This window comes from Vulpes vulpes, chromosome 15 (assembly GCF_048418805.1).
Source record: "Vulpes vulpes isolate BD-2025 chromosome 15, VulVul3, whole genome shotgun sequence".
NCBI classification, from domain to species: domain Eukaryota; kingdom Metazoa; phylum Chordata; class Mammalia; order Carnivora; family Canidae; genus Vulpes; species Vulpes vulpes.
The window spans coordinates 113018072-113045302 of NC_132794.1; the positions used below are offsets into that span (position 1 = coordinate 113018072).

Genomic DNA, 27231 nt, shown 5'->3' on the forward strand with positions numbered 1-27231 from the left:
CTTTTAAACTAACATGATCTCATTTAAAAGGAAAGGAAAGTGGGGCACCTGGGGAGGGGGTGCAGTGGGTTAAGCGGCTGACTCTTGGCTTTGGCTCAGGTTGTGATCTCAGGGTTGTGAGATTGAGCCCCGTGTTGGGCTCTGTGCGGAGTGGGGAGTCTGCTTGGGATTCTCTCTCCCACTCCCTGCCCCTCTCACTCGTGCTCGCTCTCTCTCTAAAATAAACAAATAAGCCTTTTTAAAAAATAAAAATAAATAAAAGTAAGACAATTTGAGCCATAACAGAATCTTCATCAAGACCCCAGAAACATCTTCCCACAGCATCCCCTGCAGTGACTCTACAGACTGCATTTCCAATGCCATGCCCCTTCCCTTCCCTCCACACAAACCCATCCTTATCCCACAGCTTTATCTACTTCCATCAAAATAGATGTGCTTGCCTGCAGGAGATTGTCAGGGAAATAAATGTTGGGTTTGGCTCCAGTCCCTTTAAAGAAGTCGGGATCAGAAATGTAAAGGCTATTCGAAGATGCAGCCAGTGAGCGCAATGCACCGGGCTCTGGACCTGCAATGTCCTTCTGGGGACATTGAGACTTCTTTTAGAAGCAAGGGTGAGTGATCACTTTTCAGAGACAGAAATCCTTCATTTCACCCTGACAGGGACTCCCACAGCCTCATTGCAAACCAAGGGGGCAGAGGAGACTCACCAGTGGGAGGGCTGTCTCAGAAGAGCCGGGGGTGCTGGCCAGGAGCCCTGGGGCCCAAGGCACCCAGGACCAGGCTGGCCCTGCAGCTCCTGCAGCAGAGACTGTGGGCAGTGGGGAGAAGCAATCACCTGTGGGGCCTGGGAGGAGGCCCAGGCAGGAGGCAACACTGAATAATGAACATGCTTTCCCTCACATCATTAGCATTCTATTCAAACCATGCAAACGAAGTATCCATTTCTCTTCCTGGCTTAGAAGGAGAAGGACAGAAGCTGCCCCCTGGGACAGAGATGAGCAAGGGGACCAAGGATGGCAGGAGCTGGCACCTGGATTGACCCTCCACCTGCCACGCTACACAAGACCGTTCACTACCAGGGACTTAAAAGGAACATCGCTAGAGGGGTGAAGGTGAGGGACTTTGGACCCCAGCCATAAATAAGAAGACTTCAAGCTTCTATTTACAAAGGCAAGGGGGCACCCAGCACAAATAGTCAGGACTGTGTGCTTCTGGGTGGAGAGCCAGCACCTGGAACCCTCAGAGGAAGAGCTTGAGATGGTGACAGGACAACCTCAATTGTCCTTGTGAGGAGGGCCCTGATCTGGCCTTTTTGGTCAACGTCTCAGCTCAGAAATATACCTCATTAACAGAAGAAGGATACTTAAAAACATTGCCTTTCTAACTCTTAAAAAATGGTGATTTTGAAAGATTTGTTCAAATTCTACCCAATGGAAGGAGAGTGCATGAGGATAGTCTTGAAGAAAATGGGCTCCGTCCTGCTCTGGGAGAACTAATTTTTTTAATTTCTTCAAGTATACTATAGTTCACTTTGTTTTAGCAAAAATGCATTATGTTCCTTGTTCCATTCAAGTGCTAGTAATTGAAGACTTCAACAGTAAGAAATAAAGCCTTACAAATATGAAAAGAAGAATACTTTAATGATCTGTATAAGAACACCCTTCAAAACTAGACCCCCAAATCCAAAAATCATGAAAAACTGAAAACTTGGACTATATGGAAAATTAGAATGCTCTGCTGTATAGTGACAAAAACTTTTACTACAAACAAAGTCAAAAGATAAATGACAAACTGGCAGAAAGATATTGAACATTCATCTGTTAGGCAAAAGATTAATTTCGTTAATGCAAAGTGAGCCCCTACAATCAATAAGACAGAGATCAAAACGAAAGAGAAAAATGGACAAAGGACACAAATGGGTAGTTCACACGGAAAAAAATAGAAATAGCTCTTAGACATATGGAAATATGTTTAACCTCAGTATAAAAAAAGAAATACAAACTATGACAGCCTGAAAAGAATATTACAAGACAGGAAAATTAGAGAACAGTCTTTCTTTTGAACATAAATGTAAAAATCTTAGGCAAAATATTAGCAAATCAAAGCCAGTGATATATAAAGAGAATGATACATCAAGATCAAGTGAGGTCTGTTGCAGGAATGCAAGTGTGGTTTAACATCTAATAAATCAATCTACATAATATACAGCATTAGCAAAGGAAAAAAAAGAGAAAAATAATACAAACATATTGAAGATGTAAAAATAATGTGACAAGTGGTGTAAAAAAATCCAGAGCAAATTTCATTCTCTCTCTTTTTTTTTTAAGAGAGTGAGTGAGCACGCATGAGCAGCAGGTGGGGGAAAGAAACAGAGTGACAGGGAGAGAGAGAATCTTAAGCAAGCCCCACATCCAGCACAGAGCCTCACATGGGGCTTGATCTCACAACCCTGAGATCATGACCTGAGCCAAAATCAAGAAATCAAGAGTCACATGCTTAACTGACTAAGCCACCCAGGTGCCCTGCAGATTTCATTCTTGATGGTAAAATAGTAGAAGCTTTCCCTCTGAGGATCAGAATGAATAAATGTACCTCCTACAACCACCTTTATTCAACATGGTACTAGAGGCCCAACTCTGTAAAGTAAGTCAAGAAATAGAAATAAAATGCAGAAGGATTAGAAAGAAAAAAGAAAACTCTAATTATTTAGAGATAACATGATTATGTATTAGAAACCCAAAAGAATTTTTAAAGCTATTAGAATTAATAAGTGAAACTAGTAAGGTGTCTGAGTGTGAGAAAGCAGTATACAAAATTCAATTGTATTTCTATTTACTATCAACAAAGAAAAGAAAACAAAAATTTTTAATTATTTCATTTATAACTTTTTAAAACCTAGGAATAAATATAAAAAAAAATCTGTGCAAGACCTCTGGGCTAAAAAACATTTAAATATTATTGAAATAGAGTAGACATTAATAAATGAAGAGATATACTATGTTCATGGACTAGAAGACCCTATATTGTAAAGATGTCTATTCTCCCCAAATGGAACCATAAATTCATCACAATCCCATTAATATTCTAGCAAAACTCCAGCAATTTTTTTTTTTTGTAAAAACTGACATACTGATTCTAAAATTCACATGGAAATTCCAGGTAATCTTGAAGGACAAAGCTGGAAAATTTACACTATCAGACATAAAGACTCATCATACAGTCAAAAAAATTAAGATGTGTGATACTAAAAAAAGAGTGGGTAAACCAGTGGAGATGAATAGTCTGGAAACTGACCATCATCTGATTTACGACAAATGTGATACATAATGTAGTGGGGGAAAGGATGGTCTTTCAATAGAAGGGACCAGATCGAATGGATATCCAAGGAGGTGGGGCAAATGTATCTGGACCCTTATGTCACACTGCACACAATAATCAATTCCAGATGATCAGGATCTTAATGTGAAAGGTAAAAATAAATAAATAGAGCTTCTAGGAGAAAACATAGACAATAACATCTTCGTAACATCAGAGTAGGCAAAAATAAATTGTCACAAACAAAAAATAACTACATTATTTATAATGCATTTGTAGCGCATAAAACATTAATGAATTGAGGCATATTAAATGAAGAACTGTTCATGAAAAGACATCAGTAAGACAGTGAAAATACAATCCACAGAGTGGGAAAAGGTATTTATAACATATACATCCAACAAAGAATTCATGCCAAGTGTATGTAAAAAATTCCTATAAGTTAGTAAGAAAAAGACAATCGGCCCAATTTAAAATGGGCAAAGGACTTAAGCAGACTTTTGACAAAAGTGAATTTACTAATGACTAATAAGCAAAGGGAAATGTGCTCAACTTCATTAATCATCAAGGAAAAGCTAATCAAAACCATTAGACACCCGTCAGAATGGCTAACATAAAACAACTGCAAAATGCCATATGTTGGAGAGACTGTAGAGCCACTGGAAATCTCATACAGTGATGCTAGTAAAGTGTATTAGTAAAATTGCTTTTTAAAGTTGTTTGGCATGCCCTGTGAACTCCCAGTTCATTCCTGGCTGTTGCTCAACAGAAATCCTTATATATGTTTAACCAAAGACATGTATAAGAATGCCCATTATAACTCCAAACTGGAATTTTTTTCAAATTCCCGGCAACAATAGAATACACAAATTGTACATTTGCACAAAGAAATTCCACTCAGCCATGAGAATAAGTGAACCGCGACATGCAATAATATGAATGAATCTCACAAACACAATATGTGAAAGAGGCCAGACGTGAAAAGTATGTACTTTTGGCACAAAGCACAAAACAGGCCAACCATCTGGTCAGTCTGTTGATTCCAGAAAGGAGACACAAGGGAGCTTCTGGGAGGCCTGTCAGGTTCTACATATTGATCTGAGTCCTGGTTACATAGATGTATTCATTTTGTGAAAATTCATGGAACTGTATGCTTAATTATGGTATGTGCATTTTTATGTATAGGTAATACACATCAATGAAAAGCTTTTTAAAAAGAGTCAGTTCTGCTCTTGTGGGCAGGTGTTTATTGCTGGCTGCCCAGATAGTAACATCATACCCCATATTCTTTTCTCTAAGGAGACAGTGCCACCAGGTCACACTTATCAACCACTTGCATACAGGTGTTTCAGTGAGATTTCATTCTGAAAGGGTTTCAAAATTTTATATTTCATGATGCAATTTTACACTAAGCAAATTTCACTGAACTCTGTTCAAAGCAAAGACTGCTTGAAACTTGTAAAAAACTGAGCATGTATATTATTCATAGTTACAAATGACAAAAACAACAGAAGTGAAGTTTTCCAGGAGTGGTCTTACTGAAATCTGCCACCATTTTATTGCAAAATATTTCACATATAAATATATGTTGCTGAAGTAATGGGGGAAAGAGTCAATTCTTGCCAAGCACTCATACAGAAGATATAGTCACAGGTATTTGCATGTGTGAACACATCGTTGTCCTCAGGACAACCCCATAATGTAGGGTTATCATTAGCTCCATTTTATAGATGGGGAAGCTAAGTGGTTAGACAGTTTGCTTACTATCACAGATCTCCCATATGAAGCCAGTGAGAATCAAACCTGGGTGCCTGGCTCCTGTACCCATGATTCTACCAGGGAATGATCTTTACCCACAAACATAAGCCTGTGGGTCTCAGTGCTATTCGACGTGTCTCTCCTGGACCATGGCAGATTTCCTAGGGGTAGATCCATCTGCTGGCCAGCATCCATTAAATCTGATGTAAAAGCTACCAAGTAAGAGGAAGGGGGAGAAATGCATTAAAGCAAATACCTACCTGAATTCTTAACAGCTGGAGTCCCAGGATGCCCTAACTCTCTTCCCAAGACCTAGATTTGCAATTTTTCTTTAGATACTAAGAGCTATGTCTTTTCTAATAAACCCATTTTTCCAAAGGCTCACTCGAGTTGGTTTCTCTCACTGCAGTAAAAAAAAAAAAGGAAAGAAAGAAGGGAGTGGAAAGAGGGAGGGACGGAGGGACGGAGGGAGGGAGGAAGGAAGGAAGGAAAAGAAAAAGGCCACTAAAACAAGATGCTAATCCTCTACTTGCCCATGGTATAAACAAGAAGTGTGTGTGAGTGCATGTGTGTGTGTGTGCCCGTGAGTGTTTCTGGACAGATTTCCAACCTCCCTCTGTCCCATCCACAAGGGGCTAGCTACATTGTCTTTTTTCTCCCATATTCTCCATCCTATTTCTCCAACAGTCATGACTGACACTTACAATTGTTACAGGAGGCATTAATTTAGACTAAAAAGGCAAAACTACTAGGTGTCCAGCCAAAGAACTCACTCACAGCTTGGCTGAGAAACAACCCACTTAGACTAGTTGCATTGCAGAGTGAAAACGCCAGGAATACACACTGCACCTTCTACTGCTACTTAGCTAGGACTGTATGAGGTCAACTTTCTCCCTCCTCTGCCTCACTTGGCTCCTTCAGCAAAATAAGACCAGCAGGAATACTCATGCAGCGTCCTTTGTTCTAAAGAACTCAAAGGAATTGAAAGGAAAAAGCCTTATGATGGTGACAATTCCAGCCCCAGAGTGCATTTGACCAGCAGAAGTGCTCCAGGGAAGAACAGACAGACAGACCCACTGGCCATTTTCCTAGGAGCACATCCTTGAGTTGGGATTGCCAGAAGAGCCATGTTAGAGGACTGTCCTGTGGTGTGGAGTCTCATGCCAGCCTGTCTTGCCACAGAGCCTTCTGATTGCCCCATGTTACCCCGTAGGTGGTCCTGGGGCTCTCTCTGCATCATGTCATTCATATTTCCTCTCTTCTCCCTCCTTACAGGCAGATTTTGCCCTCGGTTGTTTCATAGGATGGTTTGATCATCCTCTTCATGGGCACAAACCTGATGGCCAGAGTTTAAAATGAACAGCAGCTCACATTGGCATTGGATTTGTGGACGGCTGTCACATGTGGCCGCATGAAATATGATAAACCCCTTCCAATTTTGAAAATTCCCCACCTTGTGAATCCTACATTCGTAGCATAGAATCTTAATGCAGAAACAGACTGAACTACATTTTCCAGCATACTTTGCTTCTAGGATGCCGGCATGTGACTCAGAGGCCCACCAAGCAGAGGCTCCCCGGCAGGACCTTGGTTCAGAAACCACTGCAGATGGTGGGCTTCTTCCTGGGACACAAGAGCAGCATCCCAGTCTCCTAGGGCAATGTCAGTCTGGGGTTGGCCGCTGTAGTGCCAACTTCTGGTTGTAGCAGGGACAGTGGGATCCCTGGAGAGAGCCTGGGGACCAAGCAGCTTCCTGGCTGTGGTAAGGGCAGGATAATCCTGGCTCAGCTACATCTCTCCTTTCCCAGGTTTTTCTTCAATGGCTCGGGAAGTCCCTGGAGTAAGCCTACTGCCAGGGCCCCTCCAGAGATGTCCCTTAATAAGTCCCTTGAACTAGCAACAGGGGACTCTGTGGTCTGCAACTAAAAATGCTGGCCAATTCCCCAGGTAGATGCGAGTGTGTGCCAAGGATGCTTTTAAAGGCTAGAGCTTCTTCCTCCCTACTCCCATCTCCTCGGTAGCTCCTACACCTCTGATTCAAAGCAGGCAAATTGCCTTCCTTCTTCTGCTTCCCTGGATTAATGGCTTTTGCTTTTCTTTATCCTTTTCAACAATTCTGATGAAATCTAAGCGATGAGGGAGCAGAAGACTGAGAACAAAGCACAAGCTGACACCCCACAACCCCTCACCACCACTCCTGGGTGAGATCTGTGTGACATTCTTCCAGGAAACTTCCAACTATCTTAATGTTAATGCTTTGCTAGAGGGAAAAAACCACCTTAGCATAATAATAGCAAGGCCTCCAGTATCTTAAGGGTCTTCTTTAGCCTGTGAAAGTCCTTTGGGACACCTCCCTCTTTCCTTACCTCCCCCAACCCCAGAGTATATAGTCCATTGCTCCTCACAACCCCACTGTGGCTCTTTCTGCCCAAGGGTTCCATCCCTGGCTTTAATAAAACAACCATTTTGCACCAAAGACATCTCAAGAATTCTTTCTTGCCCGTGGGCTCCAGACCTCACCCCACCAAACCTCACTACATTCCTAAACTACATCATAAGGACACTTATTAAGGCTGCATAGATGGTGTGTGAAACAAGGGGGTGTGGATGTACACCTCGGCAACCTGGCACACAACACCAGCGTTCACTGTGAAAAGGATCTGCTGTAGAAGAGCAAGAGGGGGCTGCTATCTCCAGATTCCAGATCATTTCCATAGTTAAAAGTGAGACAAAGCCCCTCAATTCATACCTGAGAGGTGAGGGCACATATATATCAACTTACTATGGAAATGAATGAGGAGGCGGGTATCTTCTGATTTTGTTCTCTTCATTTTCTTGGCGTGACCATATTTCTCGACTATTTTCTAAACATCATAAAAATGGCCTAACCAGGAGTATCCCATGCTACCCACCCCCCATGACCTCAAGAAGTGAGCCTAAGGTCTTGAATTAAAAGGTGGACTAGATTACTTAAAACTTGAAAATATGTACCTCACGTCACTCTGAGAAAGAGGTGGTGATGTCACAAAATCACAGATCAAGAGACTCTTTCCTCCAACAGCTCAACGTCATCCTACAGGAGGGTTTCCCAACCGTGGTTGACACAGCTGACATTTAGGGCTGGATAACCCTCAGTTGTGGGGGCTGTCCCTGGCATTGTAGGGTATTCAGTAGCCTCTACCCACTTGGACCCCACCCCCAGTCATGAAATCCAAAGATGTCTCCACACATCATTGCCACATAGGCCCTGGGGACAGAATCACCCCTACCTGGGAAACACTGCCCTGGAGGCGGGCACAATAGGCTACTTTGCCCAAGTATGGAAGCGCCACACGTACAAGCCTTTTAGCTTAAGGAGTGATGTTTTTTAGTCGAAACCTCAAGAGTTGTATATTAAATCTCAAGGTAATTTCCTTTTATCTCTGAAACATTTAGAGAGGCAAAAATCATTATGAATTCTAATACAAAAATCTCTGCACCTCAAAGTCATCTCCTTCTATTTGCGATTTCATATCGAAAACAGATCCTGGGTTGTTTAAAAGATCCCTTATCCCACTTTACCTTTCAGGCTTAAAAGCCTCAAATTTAGATTCTTACATTTAATTCTGTTTCATATTTATGAGGCTGAGCATTATCAGTTCTGTTCTTTTAAATCATCGTTTCTTGGCATCATTCTGCTCAGACCAGAGCAGAACGGCCAGTCTCCCTCAACGGTTGCAAGGAGCCGTGTCCTGTCAGAGGGCTAGACCTGGAAGGACAGAGCCCTGAAGTGGCTCTGCACCCCGACTCGCCCCAGCCACCTACAGCCGCGCCCGTGGCTCTTCCAGCTGTGGCAGCCGGCAGGGCTGGCCCACGACGCTCTCAGGAAGGACAGTGCAGCTGTGCTTCTCCCCGGTGCCCCACAGGCTAGTGCAAATGATAAACCAACCTGGATAAACACTCAGTGCTCTGACCTGGAAGAGAAGACAACCCACCACCAGCACCACCAGCACCAGCACCACCCACCCCAGCAACAACAGCAGCCACCCTGGAGATCCATGCACCACACCTAGTGAACGTCCCCATCTGCTGGGTGAGGCCCAGGAGCCTGAAGGGAGCCATGTGCCCGCTGCGGCCATGACCTGCTCGCCTGCAGGAGACCCTCATCGCTTGTGCTTGCCCTACGTTGTGTCCCTCTCCCTGTGGTTAATAGTATAAGAGAACCCCGCTGCCCCTTCTCAGAATCCAGCTGACTCGGGAGTAGCTGACAGTCCTAGAACCCAGAGAAGGTGGTCGAGGGGAGTATTAGTACTTTTTAGAACCCCAGAATTTTATTTTATTGTTGAATTTTAGAATTGTCTTCCTTCTTTTCTAGAATTTTTCACAGTCCTCATGACCATTCACCTCAATCCCTGAGAGACACCGTATGACATTTGTGTGTTTCGGAAGTTCCCTTGGTGGGCCTAACAAGATGTCCCTGATCCCTTCTATCCTGTACAGGTGCACACACATATCACACACATGTCCTAGGATGACAAACTTTGCCTGTGGCCAATGTAGCCCCTGGAGGAGTCTAAGCAGAGGAGCACACATGGTATTGAGTTTCTACGTGGGAGAGGCTTTTCCCAGCAGAACAGAGGATGAAGGACAGATGGAGGAGCACCAGACTGGAGTCAGGATCCTTTCTGGGGTGCTCGTCTCCAGCTGGTCAGGACAAAGATAGGCATTGAAGTAATGTTTCGATCTTGAAAGTGGGATTCGAGCATTGCAGGGAAGGAAGGAAGGAAGGAAGGAAGGAAGGAAGGAAGGAAGGAAGGGAGGGAGGAAGGGAAGGAGAGAGGGAGGTAGAGAGAGAGGGAAGTAGGGAAAAAGGGAAGAAGAAAAAAGGTCAAAGACAGGAAGAGGGAGCAAGAAAGGGAAGGAGGAAGGGAAGCAGGGAGGAATGGTCAGGAGCAGCAGGCACAGGGCAAGTACGAAGACTAGGGAGCATTCTATTTGGCTGAAATAAAGGATTTATGAGTTGGAGACCATTCGAAAAAACATTTTAGGGCCAGATAAGGGAGAGCGAGAGAGGCCAGTGCCAGCTAAGGCCCTTGGCCTTTGTGCTATCAGCTGTAGTTCTCCAAGCAGGGTCCCAAGATCACAGCTTCAGCTTCAGCTTCACCGCCGTTACCCAGGAACTAGGTAAAAATGCCAATTCTCAAGTGACCTCCTCCTGCCTCCAGACACCCCTGCCATGGGGCCCGGCTTTCTGAGTTTTAAGAAAGCCCCCAGGTAGGGGCGCCTGGCGGGCTCAGTCGGTGAAGCGACTGCCTTCAGCTCAGGTCATGATCCCAGGGTCCTGGGATCAAGTCCCCTCGCTGGGCTCCCTGCTCAGTGGGGAAGCTGCTTCTCCCCCTCCTCCCTGCTCCTGCTCTTTCTCACTATCTCTGTCTCTGTCTCTCTCTCTCAAATAAATGAATAAAATCTTGAAAGAAAGAAAGAAAGAGAGAGAGAGAGAGAAAGCCCCCAGGTAATTCTGATGCTTTTTAAAGCTCGAGACCCTATTGCTGCGAGCAATAGGGAATCACTGAAGATTATTGAGCAGACAAGCAATTTCACTCTGTCCCAAAAACTGAAGGAACTTACTTTTTTTTTTTTTTCCAGCCTCTCAAATACAAATGGTAAATTCCGGGTGTAAGCGCTCTCCGGGCCCTAATTCCAGACCTTTGCCTTCAGCACATCTTCTTACATTTGGCCTCCACTGTCTCAGGGACGGCTCTGCTATATAATATTTACAGCAGAAGCCACCTTCCTGGAGCAATATCCAGGCGTGATGAGCCAGAGCCACGGGAAACCGGATCACGGAGAAAGAGATGTGAGGATGCATCTAGAAACCAGAACCCTTAGCATCCCTCCAGAGCTGCGGGCCCAGGAGACCTTCGCTTTCATTAAGCAAAAGAGAGCCTTGGTGGAGGGGGGCTGGGGCGGCCCTGCAAGGCACCACCGGGAGAGGCCAGGCGAGAGGAAAGCAGCCCGAAGGTGCTCTGAGCCATCGCGATGCTTCTCGGCGAGGAAATCCAGCATTTGCAAAGCTGCCAGGAGAGGCCTTGCTTTGCCTCTTACTTTGTTTACAAAATAGCAGATGAACAAACCAGGTTGGTAATTGCGACCTGGCATCTTCCAAAGGACCATTTGCATCTATTTCTTTCCTGCAGGGCTTAAATTTCAGAAGCTGCTCAGAAAATGCCTAGAGTCCGGTCTCTTAATTGGGTCGCCTAATCCCCAAAAGTCAAGAGGAGGAAGTGTCAGCTGTGGAGGGTGACTCTGGAGACTGAGCTCCAGGATGAAAGTGGGGAGACGGTAAATCACAAGGCAGAGATCAAAACACTGGCTCAGCGAGAAGGCTCTTCAATTGCTTTGCCTGCCATCGCAGATTCTGCTCCTGGGCCACGTCCCATGACCTCACCTCCCGCCCCCAAGCCTCGGGAATTGGATTCTGGACAAAGGTGCGAGGGGCAGGAGATCTCAGAGGCTAGCAGGAAGGGACACCACACAGCCTCTTCCAGGCCAACAAAGAGGGAACCAGGCTTCAGTAGCATCAGAACAAAGGGGCTGATGTAAAAGTGATTCCATCATCATCCCCTCTACACTCTCATCCCTCTAACAGCAGAGGAAGGGTTATCTGGGAGGGTCCACGCCTACGGATGATGGAAGCTGCCCATCGGTGACTTCTGGGATGTCATAGCCCAGTGACTGCAGCAGCGACATCAGGGTGGCCTCACTGTCCCTGGCCACCTTTATCCTTTATTGGATAATTAGAGTTTTGGAGCATGGATGGGATCCAGGGCATCTTAAGGCCTCTCTAAGTCACATCCTAGGAAACATAAGAAAATGGTCCCTCAGAACCTTAAGAGTGGAGTGGAGATGTGGTTAATCAGTTGACACAATGTGCTATTTTGTATTATGCTTTTTCTTTTCACATTTTGGAGCCATTAGAATGTGGGGGATTTTTAAGCCCCAACCATTTCACAGATCTCTGAAAAGCAGTCAAGCTGAAACTATGGAGGCCCCAGCGAATTGTGAAAGTGAGGTGCGAATTACATCCCCCACTCCTCAGTCCACGTAGGAAATGAGTTGCCAAAAGGATTTCCAGGGAGGAGCAAGTGACAACAAGACAGGAGCTACATGCTTCGTATCCACAGACATCAGAAGGGACAGAAGAAATCACAGGGTAAGGGTAGCTCCAAATCATCAGGAATATGGTGTTTTCTAAGATGTATGTCATTTTTAAATTACATATTTCCTACCATACATTATGTCCTCTGCTACTCTGTAGGATTAAAAACATCCTTTTTCATTTTTTGTTTTTAAGTGTTTATTTATTTGAGAGAGAAAAAGAGAGAGAGTGCACGCACAAGTCAGGTGAAGGGCAGAGGAACAAGCAGACTCCCCACCGAGCAGAGAGCCCAATGTGGGACTCGATCCCCAGGATCAGGACTGGAGCAGAAGGCAGACACATAACCAGCTGAGTCACCCCCCCAAAAAATCCTTTCTTGTTTTCAAACACTGCGTTGGCACAGGGGGTGTTATAATAATCATGTTCCATTAATAGCATCCTTGGCATTCTGAGCAAGATACTGACCACCTTGATTCTGCATGGGGAGGGCAGGAAAGACCTCAGGGAGGAGCTCTATGAAGGAGCTTCCACAGGGAAAGACAAAATAAGCACCGAAAAGCAGCACCAACCCCAGGAAGGACGTGCTGGTGAAGTTCTAGAACCACAGGAGCAGAAACAACCTGCACATCCCTGATAGTTGGGTAGTAACCTAACTGGGGAAGACCAGGCCAATGTTATCAAGAGTGAGGTAGGTCTCTCCGTGCTGAAGCAGATATATTTCCTCTAGGCCTCTTCTTAGGTGGTAAGTGAGACAGGACAGAACAGTATGGATGGAAAGATCTCATTTACATTAAAAACAATAAAATAAGCCAAAACACACAAATTGTGTGTGTGTGTTTGTGTGTGTCCAATACAGATACAGGTGTGTATATATAAGGAAATGCAGGAAAATGTGAGCAACAATCACATCTAGGGAGGGAGTTGGGAAGATGAGGCCTGAGAGCAGATTGCTGACTATTTTATAGCAGTCAGCACATGTCAACACCTCGTCAGTGCTGGCTACCATTCTCGATGCTAGTACATGAGGTGAATGAGACACAGACACAGCACCTTCTAGACAGTGACATTCACCCGGGAGGAGACAATAAACAAACACATACATGGGTAAAATCAGGTGCCGAGATGGGTGCGATGGAGAGAATGACAGAGCATGGCAGGTGGGGAAGTCCTCTGTGAGCAGCTGGAGGATGGAGACAACCAAGGCAGGTTCAGAGTAAGAGCATTCCAGGGAGGAAGGTCACCCAGAGCAAAGGTCCTGGGACAAGAAGAGCTCATCATGTTCAAGAGATAGAAAATAGACCCACAGGGCAGGGAGTAGTGAACAGAGAGGTGAAAAGAGGCCCCACCAGGTAGGCAGGAGCTTCACAGCATGGCCAAGGGCCTGTGCTGTATTCTAAGTGAAATAGGAAGACTCTGGAGAGCTCTCAGGTGGCAGAGGAGACACAGACCAGGTTTGCTTAGAAAGTGGCCGCTGGCTGCTACAGAGGCACGAGGCAGTCCCACGGGGAAACTATCCCAGTAGCCAAGGGAAGAAATGACATAGTTTGCCAAGGTATGGTATGAAGTGGTGGCTTCCAAATTCTATTTTTGAAGGCCAGTTTGGCAGGACTTAGAGACCCATTCAAGGTGGGATGCGGCAAGAAAGAAGGATCCACTATATCCCTTGAAGGAAGGCCTAAGCGACTTGGTGGAAGATGGTTTCACTGTTGAGATCAGACTGGGGAGGGACAGGGTTGTGGGGGCAAGATTTGGAGGGAAAATCAACAGAGGTGCCATCAAGAGGAGATGCAAGCGGGTGGTCCTTTAGGCAGGGATGGGACATGGGAGAAGGTTCAGACTGAGGCCATGAACAAGAGCCGCTGTCATCGAGTCCCAGATGGTGTCCCAGCTACGGGGCAAGATGATGTCGCCTGGAGAGATGAAGTGGGTAGATGAGAGAATGGGGCCCTGGGGCACGCCAAGAAGTTGAGTCTGAATAAGGGGAAGGAGCCTTCAAGGAAAGCAGAGAAAGAAAAGGGCTGCCGGTGACAGAGTGTCTGTGAAGCCTAGAGCAAAAACGAGTTCAGGAAGAAAAAGTGACCTGCTGTCCCAGATGCTCGTGAGCCGGAATGAGGCAGAGATGTAACAACACGGCCATCACGGACGCCGGGACAATGGTGGGCTCGGTGGTGGGAGGGAGATGATCTGGGTCAGAGTGGGTTGCACAGAGAATGTACCATGTTCTCATCTGCCATCTAAAAGCCCTCATTAAGGGCTCCCGGAATTCTCTGGCCTTGTGCTTGAACTATGGAATTCAGGCCTTATTGTGCCTCCACCTGCACTTATGGTGATTAGTTAGGTTGCAAGAATACAGAGTCTTTGGAAACCCAAGCGGATCATTAGAATGTCAGGCTGCATTTCACAAAGTGGACAAAAAAAATTCTAATTGATACCCACGAAGCTGACCTCTGCTCCACATTGATTGATAGATTGGGCTCTTCCACTGAGATTCAGAATGTGCTTGCATAGCCTTTGGATGGCTGCCACCCCTCCTGACAAACCCATCTTTTATCTCCCCCGCAAGTGACAGCATCAGAAAAAGAGGAGCTAAATTATTTAGCTTTACGGGTTGCCCGTTTTCAATGTTTAAAATGCTGAAAAGGCAAACTGCAAATAAGGGATTTTGTGGAATCTCCAGCAGCTCTCAGCCAGAGGCAGCATGGAGGTGGGGCAGGAGGAGGTGCAGTGCAGGTCGAGGGGAGACTGAGCCTCCAGCTCCCGTTCTGGCACAGACTCACCTGGGCACACCACAACCTTTCCCGGGCCCAGCTTCCCCACCTTATAACTTAGGGAATAGATAGACCTCCGACACTGGTAGGTGTGAAGCACTTTGTTCAAATGAATCCCTATGCAGAAGACCCATGAGGCAGGGGTAAAGGTGGACGGGCCATGGTTGGGATCGGCAGGCAATCCAAAATCCCCCAGACCTAGCTGCTCACGGACGCATATCCCATCACGGCTCCAAACCTTAAGCACTGGGAATCCTCAAGCTCACCAGATGATACCATTTAGAAAATAACCTACCGGACTATCCATTTAGAAAAAAAACAAAAACAAAAATGAGCTTCAACCCTTAGTTCACACCTTACACAAAAATTAATTTGAAATGGGTTATATACCTGAATATAAAAGCTAAAACTATAAAACTTACAGAATAAAACATAAGAGAAAATCTTCATGCCTTGGAGTAGCAAATATTTCTTAGAACTCCCAAAATACTGACCATAAAAGAAAAAAAATGGCAAGTGGACTTCATCAAAATTAAAATCTGTCCTCTGAAAAACACCATTAAGAAAATGGAAAGGCAAGCCAGGGATTGGAAGAAAATACTTATATTACTTATATCTGGCAAGTCTTATACCCACATTATATAAAGAACTTTTATAACAGGGTGAGTGCGTGGCTCAGTTGCTTAAGCCTCTGACTCTAGATTTTGGCTCAGGTCATGATCTCAAGGTCATGAGATCAGCCCCACATTGGGCTCCGTGTTCAGTGGGGAGTTTACTTGAGATTCTCTCCTGCTCCCTCCCCTTCTGCTCCTTCTCCCACTGTGCTCGCTCTCTCTCTCAAATAAATAAATATTTTTTAAAAAGAACTTTTAGGGACACCTGGGTGGCTCAGTGGTTGAGCATCTGCCTTTGGTGCAAGGCATGATCCTGGGGTCCTGGGATCGAGTCCTGCATCAGGCTCCCTCCAGGGAGACTACTTTTCTCTCTGCCTCTCTCTGTGTGCCTCTCATGAATAAACAAATAAAATCTTTAAAAATAAAAAAGAACTTTTACAACTAAATAAGAAGACAACTCAATTTTAAACTCCTCATAAATAAAGATAGAAAAATGACAAAAAAGCACATGGACCTTTCAGCATCTTCAGTCGCCAGGGAAATGCACACTGAAACCACAATGAGATATCCCCAGACACCTACCAAAAAAAAAAAAAAAAAAAATGGCTTTAACCTAAAAATACTGAAAATATCAAGTGTTGATGAGGGTGTGGAGAAATCTGAACTTACATGCACTGAACTTCCTTCATTAGAATATCAGGCTGCATTTCACAAAGTGGACAAAAAAAATTCTAATTGATACCCACGAAGCTGACCTCTGCTCCACATTGATTGATAGATTGGGCTCTTCCACTGAGATTCCGTGCATTGCTGGGGGGAATGTGACGTGTTATACTTTACTTTGGAAAAAAAATGTAATTTCTCATTAGGATAAACTACAAAGGTTGACGACACAACCCAGCAATTCCAATCCTAGGGATTTACCACCACCCACCCACCCCCTGCAAATGAAAACATATGTCCACACAACGGCTTGTAGTATCCAAGTGTTTATAACGGCATTAATCACAGCAGGGGGCCACTCATGCAATAGAATATTACTCAGAAAGGAAGAGGAGTGGATGGGTGTTCGAGGTGGCAGGACCAGAGTGCTCAGGAGCTGAGGCGAGAGGACCCGGTGTGCCCGAGGCATCGTGGTGCTGGGGCAGTGAGGCAGAGAACAGCCAGGAAGCTGGGAGGAGGCTGGCGCCAGATGCCACACGGCCTTGGGAAGCGTGCTAATTACCTGGATTTGTTCTAAGGGCAGGAAAAGGGATGCAGCTGACTAGCTTGATCAGATTTGCATTTTTAAAAGACAGCTGGCTGCCAGGAAGGAATGAACTGGAAAGGGGCAGGAGTAGAGGAGGAGAGACCGGTGGGGGGAGATGCCTGATGACCACAGCTGGGCTTACGTGGTGACAATATGGGGGGGGGGGTGCATTCAAGGGAGTTCTAGGAGAATATACCAACAGAACTTAATGGCTGAGTTCAGAGGAACGGCTGTACTGATCACTATTAAATAAATCCCATCTTTTTTAGTGTCTGCTCTTCATTTTGGAGTCGTCACCCAGCACATAAGCCATTCCTTGCAAACCTCATCAGCGACTGCCTGTGTCACCTGAGTCATTGGCACAAACGTCGGAATATGACAAGGAACACTACAGCACGAACGACCCACCCCTCCAGGTTGGGTTGGAACAGCGCTCTTTATGCCACCACGAATCCCCCCAGACCACCTTTCTCCGCTCCTCCCTCGGTGTCATGAAAGACCTGGGAGGCGCCCCATGAGCATCCATATTTCACAGCATTGCTCTGCACGGTGGCTCTGAGAAGCAGATCGGAAGCACAGGAAGGATAGGACAACGTGGCTTAGAGCTCTCCAAGGACTTGCTTGTGGTCTTCATGCATCGTCACCGACCGGTGGCAAAGCTAGACCCGCACACCAGACACTGAGCACCGTTCACTCCTGCCCCTTCCCCAGTGGCTCCTGCACTGAGATGACAGGTCCAGCCCAGCTGGCCTTTGACCCTTCTGCGCACTTTGCCATAAGCCCAGGTGAATCATTACACCTGGGTGTGCTTTTCTTGGAAGAGAGAAGAAAGAAACAGCAAACATCCTCGTGACATCCTCCTCTCCTGCACATCCTGTAATCTGACCATAGGGGAATTCATATCTTCGAACCCAAGTCCACTGGAAGCAGGTACTCAGCACAGAGCCCACCTTGTCCTCCAGCTATGCCGGCCAACAGGTTATGATTTAAACATCCATCACCCCTGCACGACTTCCCGCCCCTTGCCTGCACTCTCCTGGCTTGGTACACGCTTGCCTGTCCTCCTCCGCCAGACCTGTAATTAAGCTACTGTGTCAGGCCGCGCTTTCCTTTGCAGTTGGCATGTGAGCTGGTCTTTTGGAAGGAAGCAGTTACCAGCTCACGGATGGGCTTATTCAGCGGTGGCATTTCTGAACTGATTGAAGCAGGTGTCAAAACTGAGCGAAACTAATGAGTTTACCAGGGAGCAGTCCCAGCGCTGGCCCTGGGGTGCGGAGCAGGGATGAAAACGGGAGCCTGATGCTTCTCACACCCCTGCCCGCCCCCTGCCTCTCTTCCTCCACCCTTCCTTGCTTGTCCCCTTCGTTCCCTCCTTCCCCCTCCCCTTCTTCTCTCTCTCTCCTCCTTCTAAATCAGTGATGAAGGATTTGCAGGCTGTGCTGGTCTATGGTTCCGTTTTGCTCTATCTCCAAAATAAGTGTCCACGCGCACCTGCCAACAAACTTGAGGTTGCTGTTTTGCTGACAACGACTTAGAAGCATGAGGACGTTTCTGTTGGGGTCAGTGGGCCTCTGCTTGAGCGTGGTTCACACTTGCCCAATGTCTGCTCGTTCTGGTAAACTCTCCCCTCCACGGGGAGCAGATCTCGGTGCTCTACGGAGATGGGATGCCCCGGTGGAGCTCCACCGTCCGAAAGGCCCGGCCCAAAGCAGCTCCCGGAGCCGGGGGGTGAACGGCAGGAAGCCTGGGGAAAGACCGGGAGACGGAGGCTGGACAGCACCCACGGACACAACTTTGAGATGCCAGGGAAAAGCACCACCTCCCGGCTGTCCCCTCTGCTTTGCAGGGCTTTAAGTGCTCTACTGATAGCTGCATGCACAGTTAGAAGTGAGTTTAAAAAAACAGTAATAAGGGATTTGGAATTAATCCCCTTCCAATTGCTTTTTTAAAAAAAATTTTTTTAAGGTTTTATTTATTTATTCATGAGAAACACAGAGAGGAGAGAGAGGCAGAGGGAGAAGCAGGCTCCATGCAGGGAGCCCGACGTGGGACTCAATCCCGGGTCTCCAGGATCATGTCCTGGGCCGAAGGCGGCGCTAAGCTGCCCCCTTTCCAATTGTTAATATTCATTAAAGCGCTTTTCTTTTTTTCTTTCATTAAGCAACAAACACTCATACTCCTTTAAAAGGACGAGCCAGAGAACGCGGTTTGGGAGGGCAACACTTGCTTGCTTTTTCCATCCAGGAAAGCATTATGTGCTTGTTTTCCTTCTCAGCACAAAGCTCTGGGATGGATGTGAGACACAGGAGGAGGAAGAGAATAGCACTCTCTTTTCACCACTTTGTAGATGAGATATTTTTAAAGTTCCAAGATGTAACTGCCTAATCATTTCCCCTAAGAATTGTCTCATTGGCCACTGCAGCCAAATTATACAGATTAAAGCACAGAGAGCGCTCAGCTAACGGGAGCCACGGTGCGTGGGGGTGTGTGTCCAGGTGGATGGCTTTCCTTGGGGCCTGAGAGGGACAGCAGGTGGCCAGCTCACCGCAGCCGGCATGCTGAGCCTAGGCGTCCTGCGCTTGGCAGGTACTCTGTGTCCCCAGGGGGCTGATGTCATGGAGGAGATGCCGTGGAAAGTCCCAAGGGCAACATTGCTATCTCCTCTTGTGGCCATCAGACGAAAACACCCACTGAGCCCTAGCGTGGACAGAAGCCCGTGCTGTGTGTGTGGGGAAGATGTACTCAGGGAACAACAGGCAGATGCAGCGGGAAGCTCACGGGTGAAGTCACAGCAACCAAAGCAAAGCCAACCATGTGCGAGACTCAGGAAGCATTAGGACAGACCAGAAACACCCCCTCACCCCAAAGGGGGAAAATGCATCTCACTCACTGAATTTCAAACCAAGAAGAAAAAAAAAAGACACCTAGATCCTCCTTTCTGTTCAAACCAGAAAATTCACAAGATGTACCGCAGGCCCAGCTACACTCTATAAGAGAGACTGTGCATATCTGTGTGTGTGTGTGTGTGTGTGTGTTTTTAAGATTTTATTTATTGATTCATGAGAGACACACAGAGAGAGGCAGAGACACAGGCAGAGGGAGAAGCAGGCTCCCTGCAGGGAACCCAATGTAGGACTCGATCCCAGGACCCGGATCATGACCTGAGCCAACCACCCAGGTGTCCCCCGTGTCTGTGTTTAAACACAATATAAGACAGGGGATGTGTTATGTTTATCTCCATCTCTTCACCAAAGCATCATATATGATGCCTGACCTCAAACAACTGGGTTTTCCAGTTTCTTGCCATTTTGGTGCATGTATGCACCATGTGATTTAAATGACTATTTTTTTTAATTTTATTTTTTTTTTAATTTTTATTTATTTATGATGGTCAGAGAGAGAGAGAGAGAGAGAGAGGCAGAGACACAGGCAGAGGGAGAAGCAGGCTCCATGCACCAGGAGCCTGATGTGGGATTCGATCCCGGGTCTCTAGGATCGCGCCCTGGGGCCAAAGGCAGGCGCCAAACCACTGCGCCACCCAGGGATCCCTATTTTTTTTAATTTTAATAAAACAGAATGACTTTTCTAGTTATGCCCTAGAATTCAGAGGCCGAATAAAGTTCCATGCTCCAAGGCTTCTATGATGTTCTTTAGGAATCCGGAATAACCAGCGAGCTGCCCTCCCAAGGAACCACAAGGACATCTGATGATGCCAAGGCACCTCACTCACCACGCAGGGAGCTTGGTTGGCCTCAGGGAGCTTTCGGGGAACAGGAAAACCACTTTCTCACACCGACCTCTCCTTCATGTGTCCCTTAGTCTCAACTCCAAATGCCTCAAAGTAGCCTATGAGGCAAATAGACACCAGCACACACCCCACATAAGGAAAACGCATTGCTAAACACTATTATTCACATTGCTACGCAAATGTCCTCTCCACAGCCAGTCGCCTCCTAAACGCGACACCAGATGTGTTCTCCTGAATGAGGCCCACAGACCTCGCCCCAGGAAAAATGTCCCCCAAATGTCTGCTCACATTTCAGGATGAGCCCTTGTGATGAATCACATCTCTGGCAAAGGTATTAGCTATGATACAAATCAGTGTTTCCCGGGTTTTGAGCTATAATGAGGGTGCTGGAGGCACCTGCTGGGAAACTCTTCCCTTCACCCCAAGCACCCACCTTGGGGAGCAAAGAGCTGTGGGCACAATCATACAACACTAATGAAAATTAATAGTGAGCAGCTGCTCTGCTCCTAGCCCTGTGCTTTCCTCAGAATATCTCATCCCACACCCACACCAGGAGGCAGAGCAAGGGCAAGACCCCAAGGCCCAATTGGCCATGAGGTGGCTCACCTGGATCTTACTGACTGGGTTGGGTGTGTGGAGGGGGGGTCTGGCTGCAGAGCTCTCGCTCCTACATGCTTCCTCGGGCTCACCACTGGGTCCTCGGAGCACACAGCCCCTTATAGGTAGGGCTGCACCCATCACTGCTTTCCTGGCCTGTCAGGGGCTACCACCACAAGGGCTAGGGATGCTATGTGTAAGTGAATTTGCCCAAACTGCTGGAAGCAACTGAACCTCTCCGAAGTCAGGATGTGTCTTAAAAAGGATGGTGTGTCATAGTGAAGTTGACAGGTTTGGGGTTTCCTTTTTGGGTCTTTCTTAGCCACACGTAAACTAGTGGTGCATCTTACCATCAGTGGACCTTGGACTTGAGAAAACACAGTCATGTCCATTTACCCCCTCGTTGAAAGACAGTGCCTTGCCAATGGGAGTTCCCAAAATTCAGAATAACAAACAATGGGTGATATGAGTGACACAGCACTCAGAGTAGCAAGCCCAGGACAGGGTCACCGTGAGGGGACAGAAGAGACGCTAGGAAGGGGATGGCAGGTTCCAGGGGAGGGGATCGGGTTTAACATGGATCGCGCTGGAGAAACAGAGGAGCGCTCCAGCCTGGAGGTAGAAGTCAGCCTGGAGGTGGAAGTCAGGGTGTCAGCAGTGTCACATGTCACATGTCGTCGTTTGAATAAGACAATATCCCAGGGCTTGACCCCCAGCGGCCCCTACCTGCTGTGTGACCTTAGATGAGCTGCTTAGGCCCTCTATGCCTCAGTTTTCCGTACGTGTAAAAGGGGCCCATAGTTACACCCACCTCCAGGTTAGCGTGCAGGCTGAGTGCATTCGAAGTGCTGGCAACAGCCCCTGGCAATTATTCCTAGATGGTGCCCACCTGCATTTTATCTATGAAAAACATCTTCTACTGCTTCCAGCCCTGAAAGGCAGTCACAGAAGCGTGGTTGATTCCACACATTTTTGGGATTTGGGGGGAGCTTCTGGTGGATGCGAAAGAGAACCAGAAGCGGTGGGAGGTGGGGAAAGGCAGGAGGCCATCCACGGAAGCCTGGCATCAGAGGCTGCTTCACGGCCACCCTCGCCTCTGGATTCAAAGTGGGGGAAGAGACAGGGTCGTCAAGGGCAGGCGAGTACAAAGACCGAGATAAAATTAGATTGGATAAGCTTGAAAGAAATGCTTGTGTTCATTTCCCCTGAACATGGCTCTCGACGACTCAGTTCGCTCATGTTTTCATTTCCACCCCTCCTGAAGCCAGCCCAGGCTCCTTCCAGAAATGGAGATTCAGAGAAGCCATCTGGCTTCTGACCTTGGGCCTCACCATCCCTTGATATCTAAGTAAAACTGCACCACGAGGGAAAATGCGAACCTTCTATGTCACCCAGGAGTCTTCCTGTGCCACGTTTTCACAGGGAAAAAAAAAAAGAAGCCTTCAAGTCATTTATCCAATATTTTTGCCTGACTGTTTGGCTCTTGATCCTTTATTTCCTTTCTCAGATTTGATCTTTAGTTGAAGGGGGAGAAAAAAAAATCTGTATCTATGCCCTTGTTTAAAAGAGAGAAAATTGCATGAACAAAAAGTCTCCAGTCTTCAGTGAGAACCTCATCTCTACTATCCAAGACAAGAAAGATAATCTATAAAACATAGAAATGCCAACGCAGATGTGCTCGCTTCCCCTTTCCCCAGACTACTAGCAAAGTTCATTTAGGGCTTTAGTTTTTTGTTTTCCACAGAAGCCACAGAGTGAGACCATTGGTTTTGGCCACACGGCTCAACATCCTAATGGTCAGGAAGGCCGAAGTTCTGATAATAGACACAGATTTTGCTGAGGTAACAATTTATCTACACTTCTCTGCAAGTTCCACCAAGCTTGAGTTTCTTTAGCTACATGAATCCATTTTAATAAGAGCTGACAGTTTAATCAGGTAAGATAAGGCACATTTTCATAATAGGGCACAAGAGGTATGCATATTTTTCCATTAATGGATCTTGGGATTTGGTCACGTAGCCTCTGCATAAAATGTAGACATTTCACTCCAGCGTACCCTTTTGATCTGGTGCCACACCAGGAAAGCTCAGAAAAAAGGCAAAACTGGCTGTAAAGGACATTTTATAATAAAATGGATTGCACACATTAAAGGGAACTCGACTTTCAAATGAATGTTGCTCCATGGCTTCAGTTACGCTAATCACTTAATGGCCATTTTTAACCTTATAACCAAGTCATGGGGGAGAAAAACTCTTCATTCTGGAAAATGGCTTCATATTTATTCTCAGTAGAGGCAGAATTTGGGCCAACAAGTCATGAATATGGATGACTGCAAACGCCCTCAAAGGAGCATGCACCTTGATGTGCCAAACCAGAGATGCGGAGGCAGGAAGGCATTTCTCTGACTCCAGCCCTCTCACCCTCCAACTCTGAAGCAGGCCCAGTGCCCTCTGCTGAAAGGCACAGCCTTGGGGTCTGGGGTGATTGGCAGGGCCAGCCCTGCAGGGTACAAGCTGAGACTCGGTTCCCTCTGCAGGATGATTGCAGAAGACCCTGGAAAGGTCCCAATGTTCCTGCAGAACAGCTGCTCCTTGGTGATCCCTGGGACCCTGGTGGGAGCAGCCTGTGTAAGTGGCCCTGGGATGGACATCCAGAAGGGAAAGATGGGCTGTATCCCCCAGCCCCCCAGCCCTAAAGAGCACTCTACCCTAACCTTTGTGGCCAAGGAGGAAGGTAGGCTCCCAGGTCTCCTGGGGTCCTGCAGGTGACTTGACAACACCAACCCTTAGAGATGGAGCCTGCTGAGCATCCTGCCAGGTGTGACATTGCTGCCTCTGGACCCAGAGCCAAAAGTTACTAGGGCCTGGGATTAGGAACCCAACAACCCAAGAAGGGAGAAACAACCAGAAACCCAGAAAATGTGGCTCCTTGTGAGACAGAGCTACAAGACAATACAAAGGAAAACTTAAAATAATAAAAAAAAAATAAAATTCAATTGTAGTCTATATTTTTAAGACTTTAACTACACACGATCTTTAATTTTAAAATCCCATCTATAAATTGAAGTAGAGGATGGCCACTATTGAGACCTAAATTAGTAGCTTTAAAATTAAGTGGAAGACACAGCTCAGACTACAGAGTAGCTCTTCGGAGGCAATGCAGTTTCAGGTTAGAGTCTGGGAATACTGAGCCCAGAGGGACCCCCGGATTCCTGAGAGTTCCGCCTGCGGTACATAAAGCAACTCTCAAGACAGGAGAACGCTCATCAGGGATTGTATTGATGTTATGATTAAAAGAATGTCCTTTGAGACATGAAATGATATTAAAAAAAATGAATAATGTCACTCTTGTAGGTTATAATCAGTATGATAAATGATTTTGGGTTTTGAAACACTTGGGGAAGAAAACAAGTACAGCTCATTACCGCGACATCAGTGGGCAGACTGGCTCTTACCAGAGGCTGTGGGCTCCCTCATGTTGGTAGTGACCTGTGACTCTCTCATCTCCCTTTCTCTTTGAGCAACATGAAGCTAACCCAGGGTCATCCGTGTCATTTCTGAAGGTTATTCTGGAGTGGGCTGTCCAAGATCGATTTTCTTGGCAAGTAAAATCAGCTAACCTACTGCCAGGCAAAGAGGCCTGGGCATTCCACCTGCTGTAGAATTTACTTCCAAGAACTTTGAGGGGCTCTAATGTCAGGATGCAGATTAGCAGCATAAGGTCCTTTTAGAACCTGGGAGTGAGGGTATGGATGGAAGCAGAACTAAGGTTTGCGCAACTCTTAACTGAATTGGCTTCAAAAATTTCCGTGATGTAGCTGTTTGGGTTGAGGTGTTTATTTGGGGTTATTTGTACAAATGCCGGATAACATCCCTGCATTTCCATGATGAACCCGCTGGAACTGGGGAAGCAATATAGCTCCTGAATTTCATTTCTCAAACCTCATATTCCATGATATGATGAAGAGCATAACCTTCAGTGCAACCTTCTCAACCTTGTGTCCCCCTGTACCGGACATCATCTGTCCACCTCTGCAGGTCCACTCCACCCTTCTCTATCTGTGCTGTACCCTGGCAGGCTGACTTGCATGGACTGTGCTGCCAGGGTTCCCTCACCTCCAGCTGCCAGTTGGGTTCATCCAAAAGGGACCACAGGTGGGATGTAGAAAGGAGAAAAGGTGGGGTATTGACCCCCCCCCCCCGCCCCGGCTCCTCCTTGTGGGCTATTTATAGGCTGAGTTCAGTTCCTGTAGGTATTCCTCTCTCTCTGGCCAGCCCTCCACTCTCTGCCATCTGTATATAGATGACCTCACCTCAACACCTCCAGAAGGTATAAGGGGCTGACACAAGTCCCAGCGTTCTACACCATCCCCTGTCCACATGTCATAAATGGTCCCTTTTAAAACTCTCCTAAAATTACCCAAATGGGAGTGCACTCTCAGTCTCCTTCCAGGGTCCTGACCAGTGAACTCACATGGGTCCAGCCTAGTACCTTGAGCTTGGATGGCCCTCAGAGAGGGCAGAGATCTCCTCTGTGCTGTTCACTGATAGTCAGTCTCCAGGGTTGAGAAGAGTCCCAGACACATAGTATGCACTTGCTAAATATTTGCTGGATGAATGAATGAGAAATGAATTTTCCTTTTCATTTTGTCCACATATTTAATCAAATGCTTCAAAACACTTTAGATTAGGAATTCATTGCCTCTCCTAGTCACTATTTTAATCCATAGCTATAATCAGACCTCTACCCACCCCCACAGTTAATAAATGAAAACCAGACACAGAACAAGTTAGCAGAGAGGAGAGCTCAAACGAAGCCCCATCTGGAAATCTCCCCAAGTACTCCACATGCCCACCCCCCACACACACACACACAGACACACACACACACACACACACACTTGGGTCTGGAGGAGGGGTGGGAGTCTCTATACTGGTTCTGTTTTTCTTTGTTTGTTCCCATTTGCATTTAATTTCGTTTCTGATATTTTTAAGTGTAACAACTTAAGATGTCATTCACGTACATTCACGTACAATCCACTCATTTAAGTGCACAATTGCTTTTAGTGTAGTCACAGAGTTGTTCAACCATACTAGGACTTCGTCATTTCCAGAACAAACTCCATACCCATTGGCAGTCTCTCTGTATTTTCCTTTCACCCTCCAGCCCTAGGCAACCACTCCTATACCTGGACATTTCATATAAATGGAATCATATGGTATGTGGTCCTTTGTAATGGCTTCTTTCACTTAGCATATTTTCAAGATGCACCCATGCTACAGTGTGCATTGGTACTTGGTTCTTTTTATTGCCAGGTAATATTCCACTGTATGGATACACCACATTTTATTGATCCATTCATCAATTAACAGACATTTGGGTTGTTCCAACATTTTGGCTATTACGAATGATGCTGCTATGAATAGTGTACAAGTTTTATGTGGACATAGGTTTCCGTTTTTCTTGGGTAGGATTCCTAGGTCATATGGTAACTCTATGTCTCACCTTTTGAAAAAGTGCTAGACTGTTTTCTAAAGCAACTGCACCATTTTATGTTCCCACCAGCAACGTATGAGGCTTCCAATTATTCCGCACCCTTGTCAATACGTATTATTATCTGTACTTTTTCTTTAATGATAGCTCTAGACTTATTCTTAAACACTTCCCCGAGATGGGATTTTGTTAAATGTGGCTTCAATCAGCATTCTGGACCCCTCACGGAAATGATCATGTTTAAGGGACTGTTCTAGAATTGCTTCCCCAGCACCTCACAATTTCTGGAGTCCTATCCAGGCTCCAAGGGCACTAAGTAGATGTGGCCTCAAGTAGCACATTCCGAGTCCAGACAAATTCCACAATGGCATGAATTCTGCAGGCTCTAGAGCTGTCCTGTCCAATACGGTAACCACTAACCATATGTGGCTATTCAAATTTAAATTAATTAAAATGAAATGAAATTAAACATTCAGTTGCTCAGTCACACTGATCACATTTCAAGTGCTCAATAGCTGTATTGGACAGTGCAGATACAGCACATTTCCATC

The 27231-nt window shown here is 46.2% G+C and overlaps 1 protein-coding gene across 15 annotated transcripts in view; it reads right to left on the minus strand.

Moving 5' to 3' along the window:
* C15H10orf90 (chromosome 15 C10orf90 homolog) overlaps positions 1-27231 on the minus strand; it is a 214569-nt gene that overhangs the window by 123192 nt on the left and 64146 nt on the right. For 3 of the 15 annotated variants that reach the window (XM_072740391.1, XM_072740385.1, XM_072740382.1), the window contains one exon: positions 16108-16171. The exons of the other annotated variants lie outside the window; for them this stretch is intronic. In XM_072740391.1, coding sequence (XP_072596492.1) covers positions 16108-16171 — 64 coding nt within the window. The remainder of the gene's footprint in view (positions 1-16107; positions 16172-27231) is intronic. 15 annotated transcript variants of the gene reach the window in all.